This window comes from Spermophilus citellus, assembly GCF_964194105.1.
Source record: "Spermophilus citellus genome assembly, chromosome: 3".
Classification (NCBI taxonomy): domain Eukaryota; kingdom Metazoa; phylum Chordata; class Mammalia; order Rodentia; family Sciuridae; genus Spermophilus; species Spermophilus citellus.
The window spans coordinates 30,960,584-30,976,645 of NC_138184.1; the positions used below are offsets into that span (position 1 = coordinate 30,960,584).

A 16,062-nucleotide genomic window follows, 5' to 3' on the forward strand; every position below is an offset into this window, starting at 1 on the left:
GCCCTTTTACAGGGTCCATTCTGACATGAGAATCCAGGGTTCTCTGCCATTTGACTTCTGTGGGGCCCTTTGAGGAACTTTTGTCTGCAACTTCATGGGTTTGGAGCATTGATGTCAACTTTAGGATTGTATACTCCCCTTACCCCACCACCCCACTGTGTGCTGTGTAGAATAGACTGGAAGAGAAAAATGATGCACCGTGGTTTCTTTGCAGGTACTTTGTGCTGGATTTTGAGGCTGGCATCCTGCAGTATTTTGTAAATGAACAAAGCAAACACCAGAAGCCTCGAGGAGCCCTGTCTCTATCCGGAGCCATCGTATCCCCGAGCGATGAGGCTCCCCACATGCTGGTCGTGTACTCTGCTAATGGGGAGATGTATAAACTGAGAGGTACGTGCTTCTAGTGACTTTTCAGGCTTTGTGGGTTACTTTATAGTTGTCATGGTGATGGCTCTATTTAATCGCCTTTAATGATTTTCTGGGTTTGGAGGACTCTGACAATTACTGCCTTTCTTATCCCTGGGCTAGGGAGGTGGAGCTGACCTTAGGAATTGCTTGTTTTAATTAACTGAGGAATTGAGGACAAAGGAGAGGTGGTTTTTACAGAGGTGGCAGAGGCTTAGGATTGCTGAAGACTTAGTATTTCCTCAATGTCTATTTTTTTTTTTTTGCCCCCATAGTACACATCTTCACTCTAGTGCCCTTTGTGGGCTGTGCTATGAGTACAAAACTTTTTAAAAAAATTTTTGCTGACTGGACCTTTATTTTTTTCACTCATGCAGTGCTGAGGATGAACCCAGTGCCCCACACATGCTAGGCAAGCGCTCTACCCCTGAGCCACAACCCTAACCCCAAACCCAGCCTTTGAAGGGCTAGAGTATCGTCCTCCCAAAGTTTCTCCCGAACTTTCTCTTGGTAAAGAGCCCTTTATTCAAGTTTTATTCAATCCATGGTAGCAGTAGAGCCTGCTGGTGTTAATTTAATTTCCCTCTGTGTGCTTTTTCGCCTGCTCTTCGCCTCCTGAAGACTGATGTTTGCTGGGCAACCTCAGGAACGAGCATGACTGTCCAGGGAGTCCAGCTCTGCCTGGAGGCACATTCATCGCTGAAATGCCAGACTTGATTGCAGTAGTGTAATTTGATTGCCCGGCCTTTCTACCAGGATTCTGTTAGGGTTACATTGCCATGATTCTCCTGTCTGGATTTCTGCTTTGTCTTTTTTTAGTTTTCTTTTAATAAAAAAAAAACAACACATGGGTGCGTGCACATGCACGCACACATGTGGGATTAAGGCCCAAGGAAGGGTCGGAAGTATCAGATATGGGGCAGCTAAGTCTGCCTTTTAAAGTAATATTTTTCTTCACGAAAATATGAGCCAAGTACCAAGAAACAGCCTCTTATCTGTCCTTGACCATGACAGGTTGTCACCTCTGCAAAGCCAGCCTAGACTCACTACCTCTTGGTCTAGTTTTCACTTTTCCACTTCTAGGCTTTACTACCCAAGAGATGAAATAAGCTAATGTTTCTTTATTATCTCTATATAAATCCTATTTCAGGATCTATAAAACAATCCAAAAGCCTATGAAATAAAAATGCCTGTAGTTGAAGAAAGCTCTTTTTTTGGGGGGGCGGGGCGTGCTAAGATTCATGCTCTTTGGAGATTCATGCAGCGTGCATTCCAGCTGGCTAGATTTATATGGTCCTTGGCTTCGCTTTGCCGTTTATTGCTTAATAAATTGTCAGAGCAGAAACAATATCAGGTGAAAAACTTAATGGCACTTTCCCCACCCTGCCTGTGGTTTATAGAATGACACAAATCCATACAAAAGAAACATCCAAGTAACTCGACAATTGAGCCACCTCGTTTTGCCATCGAGTTGCTAATATTCTGTGGATTATTAAACTCTACCTTTTTTAAAAGGGCGATTTTAATAGCAAACGTAAAAGTTATTATCTGCATGGAATAGTCACAGAGCACTAAATTTTGTCTAAAACTTAACTACAAAAGGGGCATGTTTATGGCTTATCCTGGGCCCATCCCGGAAGGAGCTAGCTGTCCGTTTTTTCACTTCACATTTCTTCCACCTGCAACAAAATGGGAGCACAGTGTTGTGAGCTTTTGGGAATATTTTCGATGGTAAGCCTCTGTCAGTACCTCCTTTGTCTTCAGGAGTTAGTTTCACCTGGTCTCATTCTGGTCCTGTGTGACATAGGCCTCCAGATTAAAGGCATCACCATGACTTATGTGGCCAAAGAATTTCCCATTTTTGTAACTCTGGATTTCTTCACCTGAAAGTTGAACCTGAAGTCTGGTTTGGTTGACCAAATGATGGCTCAGACCCACTTTTGTAAATGAGTATAATTTCCAAGAGAATCATTTTTTTTTTGGCATGGTCAATAACTATGAAGTTAATAATTTGATCATAAACAACATTTATGCAGTTAATATTTGTAGTCAAATTGACTTACATTTTATTAGAACTCACACCCATGACACTTAAGAATAATTATATATATTATTTGAGTTGGGGTATAGCCGGAAGGATATGCAGTTGAATTGCCCATTAATGTCTGAGAGAAATTCGAGGATCTCATCTAGTCTTATTCTGTCCAATCATATGAATCCTTGAACACATGTTATAATAGTAATTTAACCCACTGCCCATTTTGCAAATGCTTCTGACTCCATAGTGCAATTTGGGAATCACAAAAGGCCCTGAAATGTTGTACTTCAATGCTCATATGAGCCTCACATAATCACTTAAAAATAATCACACAACTCCTTCCCTGCTGTCTTTTAAAAAGTAGAAAGGACTTAAGAGGAGGTTGAAAAATTGTCAAACCTATTCTTATAACAGATATTTCAGATTACATTTTCAGTGTAGTCCAAATGCAAATTTTCTGTGATGATCTGGTGTGACTTGGTTCTTGGTGTAAGTTCACCTTATTTGGCATCCAAGCAAGATATTTTCTCAGGATCTTGTGAAAGTATGTGTCAGATATGTGGGTATTTTCAAGGATTATGGCAGAGGACGTCTAATCATGAAAATACAGGAAATCATTGCAAAAACACTGGAGAACACTGATTCGAAGTTGCTTTCCTCTGTTTTCTCCTCCTTCCCCCTCACTCGCCAGGCCCCCAGAGGGCTGGGGGACACTCTTAGGTAGGTGTAGAAACAAGTTGGGTGATCTCTGCACACATTGCTTTATCTGTTTCTCCATTTTAGCTGCTGATGCAAAAGAAAAGCAGTTCTGGGTGACTCAGCTTCGAGCTTGTGCCAAATACCACATGGAAACAAATTCAAAGGTAAGTAACCATGGGTTGGGAGGGGGGCTTCTGATCCACCTGGATGACTGCTTTCAGTCCTGTTAGTTTTCTTCAGGGGAGATATTTTTCACGTTACCTTTAAAGTTATCCACAATAATGGAATTCATATTTGTCCTGCCACATCTAAATTTGAAAGCCAGGGTCAAAAGAAATAGAATTTTCTTGTAGGTAGACTACTGAAGCATGCAGATGCTATGGGCACTGATTCTGGAAAGATACTTTTATCGCTCCTGTTGTCAATTTAGGCAGCTGTTAATTGGCCCATTGAGAAGCTCGAGTGGATGATTTCATTGTGGAGACAGTAGTCAGATTTACAGTTCATGAAGACTAGTTGTTGTTACTGAGCCTTAAATAAAACCGAGACCTCAAATGGATTATGTTCTGTGCAAGGAGCTTCTGCATTCTGAGTGTATAAAATTGCTCTTGGGTAATTTGGCATCCAAGCAAGATATATTTTCTCAGGATCTTGTGAAAGTATGTGTCAGATGTGTGGGTATTTTCGTGGATTATTGCAGAGGACGTCTAATCACGAAAATACAGGAAATCATTGCAAAGCACGATTATCCAGAGTAATAAATATTTGTTAAAATGAATACTTAGGACTACCCCTTTTATATCACTAGTTCAAATTTAGTGATTGTATCCAGTTACTGTCTTCTTCTGTATTTTATACACGCCCCAAGCAGTTTTCTTTTATATATCTTTCATGAGATAAGACAAAATAAAAAGGTCTTACCCAACCTATTGCCAAATATTATTAGAAGTAATTACTCTTGTCACTGTGGTCATTCTAGTAAATTTAGCCATTTGTTAGTATGGATTGGTATGTGTATCTAATGCTTGCGTCTGCATCAAACTGAATGGAATCATACAATGCATACTGGTCTTGTTTCAGTTCTTTTTCCTCCTATATTGGAACTCTTTCCATGTTAGACCTATGGATCAGCTTCCATCTCATTAGGATAGCTGGAGGGTGCTCTGAGGAATGGATATTAGTGCTGTAGTATTATGGACACTTGGGCTTGTTTCCTTTTGGTTATACCTAATGCTGTAACATCTTCATTACATGTATATTTTTTGTTCTTCTAGGTAGTGTATCTGCAGGATGAATTTGTATCAGCATAATCATAGGATCACACTTGAATTTTCATAGATATTGCTAAATTGTCTCCTAAAAAGGCATACTCTCACCAATTCTGAAGTTTGTTTCCCCCTCATTAATCTTGAGGCATCAACTTTTTTGATATTCTCGCAGATCAAAAGTGGATACCCCATTTTCACTTTTATTTCTAAAATTGTGCCTGGGGCTGAGTAGGTCTTCAAAGTTCGTTGGGCATTCATCATTTTGGTGCTTGAGATTGAACCTGGGGCCTCATGCATGCTAGATACGGGCCTTAACAGCAGAGCTACACTCCCAGCCATGTGTTTTTTTTTTTTAATTGTTGGTTGTTCAAAACATAGTTCTTAATATATCATATTTCACAGTTTGATTCAAGTGGGTTATGAACTCCCATTTTTACCCCGTATACAGATTGCTGTATCACATCAGTTACATTTCCATTGATTTACATATTGCCTTTCTAGTGACTGATGTATTCTGCTGTCTATCCCAATCTCCACTATCCCCCCTCCTCTCCCCTCTCCTCACCTCCCCTTCTCTCTCTCCACCCCCTCTACTGTAAATCATTTCTTCACTTGTATAATTTTTCTCCTACTCCTCCTTTCCTCTTATATGTAATTGTGTATAACCCTGAGGCTCACCTTCGAATTCCATGCAATTTCCCTTCTCTCTCCCTTTCCCTCCCGCCTATCATCCCTGTGTAATGTTAATCTTCTTCTCAAGCTCTTCATCTCTACCCTGTCCTTGGTTACTCCCCTTATATCAAAGAAGACATTTGGCATTTGTTTTTTAAGGATTGGCTAGTTTCGCTTAGCATAATCTGCTCTAATGCCATCCATTTCCCTCCAAATTCTATGATTTTGTCATTTCTTAATGCAGAGTAATACTCCATTGTGTATAAATGCCACATTTTTTAATCCATTCATCTATTGAAGGGCTTCTAGGTTGGTTCCACATTCTTGCTATCGTGAATTGTGCTGCTATGAACATCGATGTAGCAGTGTCCCTGTAGCATGCTCTTGTAAGGTCTTTAGGGAATAGACCAAGAAGGGGAATAGCTGGGTCAAATGGTGGTTCCATTCCCAGCTTTCCAAGAAATCTCCATACTGCTTTCCAAATTGGCTGCACCAATTTGCAGTCCCACCAACAATGAACAAGTGTACCCATTTCCCCGCATCCTCGCCAGCACTTGTTGTTGTTGGACTTCATAATGGCTGCCAATCTTACTGGAGTGAGATGGTATCATAGGGTGGTTTTGATTTGCATTTCTCTGACTGCTAGCGATGGTGAGCATTTTTTCATGTGCTTGTTAATTGATTGTATGTCCTCCTCTGAGAAGTGTCTGTTCAGGTCCTTGGCCCATTTGTTGACTGGGTTATTTGTTATCTTATTATCTAATTTTTTGAGTTCTTTGTATACTCTGGATATTAGGGCTCTATCTGAAGTGTGTGGAGTAAAGATTTGTTCCCAGGATGAAGGCTCCCTGTATATCTCTTATTGTTTCTTTTGTTTGAGTAAGTCCCATTTGTTGATTCTGGTTGTTAACTCTTGCGCTATGGGTGTCCTATTGAGGAATTTGGAGCCCGACCCCACAGTATGTAGATCATAGCCGACTTTTTCTTCTATCAGACGCCGTGTCTCTGATTTAATATCGAGCTCCTTGATCCATTTTGAGTTAACTTTTGTGCATGGCGAGAGAAAGGGATTCAGTTTCATTTTGATGCAAATGGATTTCCAGTTTTCCCAGCACCATTTGTTGAAGATGCTATCCTTCCTCCATTGCATGCTTTTAGCCCCTTTATCAAATATAAGATAGTTGTAACTTTGTGGATTAGTCTCTGTGTCCTCTATTCTATACCATTGGTCCACCCGCCTGTTTTGGTACCAGTACCATGCTGTTTTTGTTACTATTGCTCTGTAGTATAGTTTGAAGTCTGGTATCGCTATACCGCCTGATTCACACTTCCTGCTTAGCATTGTTTTTGCTATTCTGGGTCTTTTATTATTCCATATGAATTTCCTGATTGTTTTATCTATTTCTACAAGAAATGCTATTGGGATTTTGATTGGGATAGCATTGAACTTATAGAGAACTTTTGGTAATATCGCCATTTTGATGATGTTAGTTCTGCCTATCCATGAACAGGGTATATTTTTCCATCTTCCGAGGTCGTCTTCTATATCTCTCTTTAGGGTTCTGTAGTTTTCATTGTATAGGTCTTTCACCTCTTTTGTTAGGTTGATTCCCAAGTATTTTATTTTTTGGGGGGATATTGTGAATGGAGTAGTTGACCTCATTTCCGTTTCAGAGGATTTGTCGCTGATATACAGGAATGCATTTGATTTATGCGTGTTGATTTTATATCCTGCCACTTTGCTGAATTCATTTATTAGCTCTAATAGTTTCTTTGTAGACCCTTTTGGGTCTGTTAGGTATAGAATCATATCGTCTGCAAATAGTGATAATTTAAGTTCTTTTCCTATTTTTATGCCTTTAATTTCTTTCATCTGTCTAATTGCTCTGGCCAGTGTTTCGAGGACTATGTTGAACAGAAGTGGTGAGAGAGGGCATCCCTGTCTTGTACCAGATCTTAGAGGGAATGCCTTCAATTTTTCTCCATTCAGAATGATGCTGGCCTGTGGCTTATCATAGATTGCTTTTACAATGTTGAGGTATGATCCTGTTATCCCTAATTTTTCTAGAGTTTTGAACATAAAGGGATGCTGTACTTTGTCGAATGCTTTTTCTGCATCTATCGATGATCATATGGTTCTTATTTTTAAGTATATTGATGTGGTGAATAACATTTATTGATTTCCGTATATTGAACCAGCCTTGCATCCCAGGGATGAATCCTACTTGATCATGGTGTATAATTTTTTTGATATGATTTTGAATCCGATTCGCCAGAATTTTATTGAGGATTTTTGCATCTAGGTTCATTAGAGATATTGGTCTGTAGTTTTCTTTCTTTGAAGTGTCTGTCTGGTTTAGGCATCAGGGTGATGTTGGCCTCGTAGAATGTATTTGGAAGTTCTCCCTCTTTTTCTATTTCCTGAAATAGCTTGAAAAGTATTGGTGTTAGTTCCTCTTTAAAGGTTTTGTATAACTCTGCTGTATACCCGTCCGGTCCTGGGCTTTTCTTAGTTGGTAGTCTTTTGATGGTTTCTTCTATTTCCTTTATTGTTATTGGTCTGTTTAGGTTGTCTATATCCTCCTGACTCAATCTGGGCAGATCATATGACTTAAGAAATTTATCTATGCCTTCACTATCTTCTATTTCATTGGAGTATAAGGATTCAAAATAATTTCTGATTATCTTCTGTATTTCTGAAGTGTCTGTTGTGATATTGCCTTTTTCATCCCGTATGCTAGTAATTTGGGTTCTCTCTCTTCTTCTCTTCGTTAGCATGGCTAAGGGTCTGTCAATTTTATTTATTTTTTCAAAGAACCAACTTTTGGTTTTGTCAATTTTTTCAATTGTTTCTTTTGTTTCGATTTCATTAATTTCAGCTCTGATTTTAATTATTTCTTGCCATCTACTTCTTTTGCTGTTGTTTTGCTCTTCTTTTTCTAGGATTTTGAGATGAAATATGAGATCGTTTATTTGTTGGTTTTTTCTTTTTTTAAGGAATGCACTCCAAGCAATGAATTTTCCTCTTAAAACTGCTTTCAATGTGTCCCATAGATTCCGATATGTTGTGTCTGTGATTTCATTTAACTCTAAGAAGTTTTTAATTTCCTCCTTAATGTCTTCTATAACCCATTGATCATTCAGTAACCTATTGTTCATTCTCCAAGTGATGCATGTTTTTTCCTTCCTTCTTTTATCGTTGATTTTCAGTTTCATTCCATTATGATCAGATAAGATGCATGGTATTATTTCTACTCCTTTATATTGTCTAAGAGTTGCCCTGTGACATAATATATGATCTATTTTTGTGAAGGATCCATGTGCTGCTGAGAAAAAAGTGTAACTACTTGATGTTGGGTGGTATATTCTATATATGTCGATTAAGTCTAGGTTGTTAATTGTGTTGTTGAGTTCTATAGTTTCCTTATTCAACTTTTGTTTGGAAGATCTGTCCAGTGGTGAGAGAGGTGTGTTGAAGTCTCCCATGATTATTGTATGGTGGTCTATTAGACTCTTGTACTTGAGAAGAGTTTGCTTGATGAACGTAGCTGCACCATTGTTTGGGGCATATATATTTATGATTGTTATGTCTTGTTGGTGTATGGTTCCCTTGAGCAGTATGCAGTGTCCCTCTTTATCCTTTTTGATTAACTTTGGCTTGAAATCTATTTTGTTTGATATGAGTATGGACACTCCTGCTTGTTTCCGCAGTCCATATGAGTGGAATGATTTTTCCCAGCCTTTCACCTTCAGTCTATGTATATCTTTTCCTATCAAATGCGTCTCCTGTAGGCAACATATTGTTGGATCTTGTTTTGTGATCCATTCAACTAGCCTGTGTCTCTTAATTGGTGAGTTTAAGCCATTAACATTTAGGGTTATTATTGAGATTTGGTTTGTTCCTCCAGTCATATTTGTTTATTTATGTTATTAAACCTGATTAGTTTTCCTCTTTGATTACTTTCCCCCCTTTACTGTCCTACCTCCCACTGATGGTTTTCAATGTTATTTTCAGTTTCCTCTTCCTGTAATGTTTTGCCAAGGATTTTTTGAAGAGATGGTTTTCTAGCTGCAAATTCTTTTAACTTTTGTTTATCGTGAAAGGTTTTAATTTCATCTTCCATCCTGAAGCTTAATTTCGCCGGATACACGATTCTTGGTTGGAGCCCATTTTCTTTCAGTGTTTGAAATATGTTATTCCAGGATCTTCTAGCTTTCAGAGTCTGTGTTGAGAGATCAGCTGTTATCCTGATTGGTTTGCCCCTAAATGTAATCTGCTTTCTTTCTCTTGTAGCTTTTAAAATTCTCTCCTTATTCTGTATGTTGGGCATCTTCATTATAATGTGTCTAGGTGTGGATCTCTTATGATTTTGCACTTTTGGTGTCCTGTAGGCTTCTAGGATATGGGATTCTGTTTCATTCTTCAAGTCTGGGAAGTTTTCTCGTATTATTTCATTGAATAGATTGTTTATTCCTTTGGTTTGGAGCTCTGTGCCTTCCTGTATCCCAATGACTCTTAAGTTTGGTCTTTTAATGTTATCCCATAATTCTTGAATGTTCTGTTCATGGTTTCTTAGCAGCCTTGCTGAGCTGTCTATGTTCTTTTCAAGTTGAAATACTTTGTCTTCATTGTCTGATGTTCTATCTTCTAAGTGATCTATTCTGCTGGTAGTATTGTCAGTTGAGGTTTTAAGTTGGTTTATTGCTTCCTGCATTTCTAGGATTTCTATTTGTTTTTTATTACTTCTAACTCCCTGTGAAATTGATCTTTTACTTCCTGGATTTGTTTCTGTAGTTCCTTGTCAATGTGATCTTTCATTGTCTGATTTTGCTGTCTCATGTCTTCCTTGAGACTCCAGATCATCTGAAGCATGTATATCCTGAACCCTTTTCTGACATTCCATCTGTTGCAGCTATTACCTCTTCTAGAGTTGAGTTGACCTGCATTGCTTGTGGTCCTTTCTTTCCTTGTCTTTTCATATTGCTTGCATTTCTTTCTGCTTGGTGAAACTGTTGTGTTTTTGAAATTTTCCCCCTATTTATTTATATTGCTCTTGTATAGTTGGGAGATCTCTCTTGTAGGGCGGGTAGTGGCTGTGCTCCTCCTCTAATTAGGGTGATCTATCTACCACGCTGGTTGGTCGTAGGTCTGCCCCCTCTCCTTGGCCCCAGCTACAGTTGGGGTGTCGTGATACCACACCGGCGGGTCCCTTAGCCTGCTCTGGGCGCAGGTGGCAGCTCCACTCTGCCCCCCAGGCCCCCGCAGCACCCAGCAGGACCCGGACCGAGAAGTAGTCCCTGTAGGATCCCCAACCCTGGGCCAAAGCAGCTTCGGGAGCCAGAAGCCGGCCTCTCCGATCCCAGCCACGCTCTGCTAGGAGCAGGCTCCACAGAGCAACCGCCGCGGGTTCCCCAACCCCAGGCCAAAGCAGCCCCGGGAGCCCAAGCCTGGCCGCACCAAACTCTCCCTGCTCGGTGCACGCTCCGCTAGGAGCAGAGTCAAAGACGCAGTCCCCGCGGGCTCCCCAGCCCTGGGCCAAAACTGTTTCGGGAGTCAGAGCCCCGCTGCCCCTTGGCGCACGTTTCACTTGTGGCTGGCCTCGGCTCGCAGTCCCCGCGGGTTCCCCGGCCCTGGGCTAAAGCAGCTACGGGAGCCAGAACCCAGCCTCTCCGATCCCTGCCACACTCTGCTAGGAGCAGGCTCCACAGAGTGACCCCCGCGGGTACCCCAGCCTCAGGCCCAAGCAGCCCTGGGAGCCCGAGCCTGGCCGCTCCAAACTCTCCCAGCTCGGTGTACGCTCTGCCAGGGGCAGGGTCAAAGACGCATTCCCCGCGGGCTCCCCAGCCCCGGGCCAAAACTGTTCCGGGGGTCAGAGCCACGCCGCCCCTCAGCGCACGATCCACTTGTAACTGGCCTCAGCCCAGAGTCCCCGTAGGATCCCCCGCCCTGGGCCAAAGCAACCCGGGGAGCTAGAATCTGTCCGCTCAAAGTCCGGCGCCCGCCTTGCCAGGAGCGAGCCCCAAAGAGTATTCTCCTCAGGTTCTCCAGTCCCGAGCCTGAGCGATCTGTCTGCGAGACGCAGGCAAATACCAGCCTGGAATCACCTGTTCTGTAGTTGAATGAGCTGAGATGAGTAGAAAACAAGGATGATTGCATCAGCTCTCCAAGATGGCGGCTGTTGTCCTCCTCCGTGTTCCGACTGGTGTTGGGAATCGAACTGGACCGGTTCTCTCCTCTGTCTCAAGGCCGGAACTCAGCACTAAGCGTGGCCAGTGCACCGCTGGCAGGAGCCTCCAGAATCCGCTTCGCTGTAATCCCGCTCTGGTACCTCGCCGCTAACTAGCGCACGCCCCAGACTCCATCCGCGGGGCGGTCCGCCGACCAGGTACTGCTACCCTCCGTGCGGAGAAATTGCCCGTGACCGAGCCCCCGCAGCCGAATCCCGCGCGCTGGAAATCTGTCCTCTAGATTCTGGAGCACCTCAATTTCACTGGAAATTCCCAACAAGGTAGCCTTCAGCCGTTTCACCTCGTCTTTCTCCCGCACAGTGACGCGGCGCACTGGGGTGCTGCACTCCCATCGCCGCCATCTTCCCTATCTCTAGCCCTTTTTTTATATTTTATTTTGAGACAAATTCTTGCTAAACTGCTCAGGGCCTTGCCAAGTTGCTGAGGCTGGCATTGAACTTGCAATCCTTCTGCCTCAAGGATCCTGAGCTGCTGGATCCCAGCCATGTGTTTTTTATGAACTGCCAGTTTATATTCTTTACTTGTTTTTTATATTGTTAATTTTCTCCATTTGCAGAAACTCTGTTTAGGAGGAACATTTGTTTTTGCTTGTCACCTGTATTTTCTTTTTTTTTAATTGGTTGCTCAAAACATTACAATGATTTTGACATATATCATATGTGTCACCTGTATTTTCTACTAGGTTGCTGGTATTTTCAGTAAGCTCTTTTTTTTTTTTTTTTTTTTTTTGGCAAGTTCAAGCATTTTAAAAAACTCTTGGTAACAGAGATTGAACCCAGTGCTGCTTAATCGGTGAGCCACAACCCAGCACCCCGCCCCCCTTTTTTTTAAATTTTGAGATAGGGTCTAAGTTGCTTAGGGCCTCTTGCTAAGTTCCTGAGCTGGCCTTGAACTTGCAATCCTTCTGCCTCCATCACCCAAGCCATTGGGATTACAGGCGTATGCTACCACACCTGGCTAGAGCACTTAATTTTTACGGTCAAGTTTATGAATATTTTTGTTTGGGGCTTTTGGTTTTGCGTTATGGCTAGTAAGGGCTTTTCCCAAAATTAGAAAATGTTCTTGAGAGTTTTCTTGGAGAATTTATAGTTTAATCATGTTTAAATCATTGATGCTTCTGAAATTTGCTTTGGGAGTAAGAAGTGAGGTGTAGGGGAACTAGCTTTAAGTGTGTTGCTATTTTAATGAATCACTGAAGAGAAGGAAAAGTGACAGTATCCTAATGGTAGTGACAATGAAGAAAAGAATTTAAAGATTCTCTGGAGGAGAACGTGATTTCCTAATATATTCTGGTCAGTCTCAGGAGTTCTAATTGATTTAATAATAGAAACAAATAACAATCTGGACGTTTAGGCTTTTAGGATTCCTAACTTGAACTGGAGATAAAGTCAAAGCTGCTTCTGCAGAAATTAGTAGTGAAAAATGAATTTGGTCTTAGTTTGACACCCAGCTAACTGTAGGATCACTGCTTAATTATCCTGGTAATTAGGAATATATACTAAGTCATCTTTTGTTTCTTCATTTTCTCTAGGCTGATCAGATTCTTCCCCAGTACAGTATAGACAATACTGTCCTAGTAATTTCTTCTAAAGACTTTTCATTTAAAATGGGGTGTTCTCTGGAACAAACACTAGGCATGTCGTTCCAACTCATTTTGGTGAGCATTGTAGGATAGCCAGAACTCGGGATCGGAGAAAGACCGGTCCAGCGGTCTGAAACACACTTGTTACTCCCTGGTGAGGGTTTCCTCGATCCAGAAGTGAAATGAGAAAAAGGAGGCTTTGTTCCCAAAGCCACCTGTATTTCATACAAGACTACTTTTTCAGGAATTGAAAAATTAGAGGATTAAAAATATATTTTCAGTGCAAAAGATATAGAATATTGATCAGTCATTTTAAAATTTCAGATACAATACTTGCACGATAAAATACACTCTCAAATGTAAATTGAGCATGTTTTAACACATGCATACAGTTATGTAACCACTGTAATTCTAATTCCACCATTCCCAAAATTTCCTTCATTAACTGGTTATGGTCACTCCTCATTGCTCTAAACACTCAGCAATTAGCACCACTGACTCCTTGGCTGTAGTTCTGCTTTTTCTAGAATGCTCTAGAGGTAGAATTGCATGGCTTTTCAGACTACTTTCATGTACAAAAAAATGCTCTGAATTTCATTCATGTAATTGCATTTATCAGTAGTTGACTTTTTTTTTAACAGGTGCTACTATTTCTTAAAAAAATTAAAAGTAGATAACACTAAATCAGTTCCTGGCCTTAAAAAAATAAATGTTGGTACTTGGAATTTCAAGGTCTGTTTCTCTAGTCCAGCTCCCTATGACGTGCACATGAAGGAGTCTGTGCAGCTGAGCCTGGAACTTGGACCTTCTGGTTTCCTGATCTTGCTTTGACCTCACAGATGCTGCTTAGGCTGCCATGTGCTTCTCTCCCTGGGTGGTGGGGGTCCCATTAGGAGAACTTCTGCTTCTAAATAGAAACTGCCAGTCTTTTTTTTTTTTTTTTTTTTTAATGTCAATGGATTATCCTGTGGCTTCTAGTGTTTGAACTGCAGTTGCCAGATTTTGAGATCAGTCTACTAGGAGGAATAAAAAACTGATTTTCTCTGAAGACATTATGAACAAAACAAAACGTCCTGGATTTTACAATTTTATTTTTTGGTGGAGCCTAGGGGTCGAATCCAAGGCCTTGTGCATGCTAGGCAGGTGCTGTGCCTTTGAGCCCACTCTAAGCCCATTCCCAAAATATCTTTTTTTTTTTTTTTTTTTTTTTTTTTTTTACTGCAGTATAAAAATTAAAAATAGCATGGAGTCCTGAATTGGCTAGGAGAGTTTTGAGAGCCATGAGGGCATCCTCAGAGTTTAATGTGTGGGTGACTCTGGAAGTATCCAGTGCAGGAGTTGGTGTCTTGTCACTTTCATCTAGCATCCTAATGGTAGTGACAGTGAGGTGGGTGGGGCTAGAAAACTTCTAGGACGGGACATAGTGTCTGAGGAACTTGAGCACTGAGGGTGGGACAGGAGCTGGCCTGTTGGCAGAAGTAAGGGGAGTGATTACATTGTGTTTGGGAGCTGCATCTACGATGGTATTGCTCGCCACAGTGGTCCTGTGAGGTAGGTAGTGTTGCCTCCTTTTTCCGAGTTTGAAGATGAGGCCAGCTGAGCTTAAATGATGGGCTTGAAGCCACAAGGTGGATAACACTAAGCGGAGGCCAGAGTACAAGATACTTGATGCTACCTCTCCCCCATCTCCCATCCTAGCTTGGCAGCTGGTTAGAAAGGTCCATATCTTCTCCCACCCCATGACCCCATATGTTCTTATATCCTGGAGGTGAAAGCTCTGTGATAGGATGGCTCAGGTGAATACCTAATCAGAGGGACCCTTTGCCAGTCTTAAGTTGATTCTGATTCCAAATTTTTCTTGAATGATACTACTCAAAAGTAACATTGGCTTTTTATGCTGTTTTTGGGTGTCTGTGCTGATGTGTAAGCTTTTCATACAAGGTGTTTTCGGCAGGTTCTAATGAATTTTAAGCAGGGTCCTCTGATTATGCCTGTGTTCTGACTTATGCTGTTTAGAAGAAATATCATGGGATTTGGAGTGAGAAGACCTCTTAATCCTTGCTCTGTCAGTTGTGTTGTGTATTCTGACATTGTCTCCTTGTCTTTGAAAATGGTTGACAACAGCTCTCTTCTGTCTCATAGGTTGTAGGCTCACACAAGGGAGTGCAGGCATAAAGCTGTCGCCGATGTGGAGTGCTCCGAGGGGCTGGGGACTTGGGGACACACAGATTTTTTTTTCGGCAAGGCTACTTCTTGGAAGTTCAGGTTCTCGGCTGCCCTTGTGCAATGACAGACTCTTCCAGGAATGCAAGTTTGCTTGCTAATCCATTTGTGGTTATGTGCCTGTTTTCACAGAGGCCCCATCACTCTCCAGTGGTCTCATCCTAGAACTTGGGGTCATTCAAAATTAACAAAAGTCGATATTTGGGGGTGGGGAGGAAAGCTAGATAAATGTATGAATACAGAGCTATTTTCAACTTGCTTCTGACCTGTGAAAGTGTGGCAAAGGGAACAAAAGTCACACAACTATGGAACTTTAGAAGAATATTCAGATTTTGAGGATTTTCATTTCATTGTCTTTAATCCTGATCAACCAATGGGATTTTTAAAATTTACTGTGTCTTCAATATTTTTTGAAGTTTCAGTATTTCTTTGATTGATTGATTGATTATATATATATATATATATAATCAATCAATCAATCAATTTTTTTTCCTTCCACATATGGAAGTGTGTGAGTTGTCTGAAGTATCCCTTTTCAGTCTGCTCTGATGGGCTTGAGTGCCTCCTCCTTGGCCCTTAAGTCCTTGAAGGATCACTGTGTGACACCTCCTCTTAGATTGGAGATTTTCAGCCAGGTTGGCCATGGTGAAATGGGGTGGGATGTTTCCTAGTCTTGATGGGCTCAGGGCTTGCTAACTTTTTGGCTCAGTGGGCTGCTTTCTGATTGGCACTCCTGGTCGCTGTCCCTACTGGAAGCACTCTGTCACATACCACTTATGGCTTGTTGAGGGTCGTCTTTTTCCCATAATGAAAGCTGCATTATTTTTTAAAATTACTGAGATGCACAATATAAAACATTTAGAAGGTAGATGCCCACTTTAACATTTGGATGTACATCCTTCCAGATGCTTCTCCATGGGTAAATA

General features: G+C 41.4%; 1 protein-coding gene across 2 annotated transcripts in view; it reads left to right on the top strand.

Moving 5' to 3' along the window:
* Positions 1-16,062, top strand: part of OSBPL10 (oxysterol binding protein like 10) — a 283,487-nt gene that overhangs the window by 101,329 nt on the left and 166,096 nt on the right. For both annotated transcript variants that reach the window (XM_081283103.1, XM_081283102.1), the window contains exons 2-3: positions 215-390; positions 3,227-3,306. In XM_081283103.1, the coding sequence (XP_081139229.1) occupies positions 215-390; positions 3,227-3,306 (256 nt within the window). The remainder of the gene's footprint in view (positions 1-214; positions 391-3,226; positions 3,307-16,062) is intronic.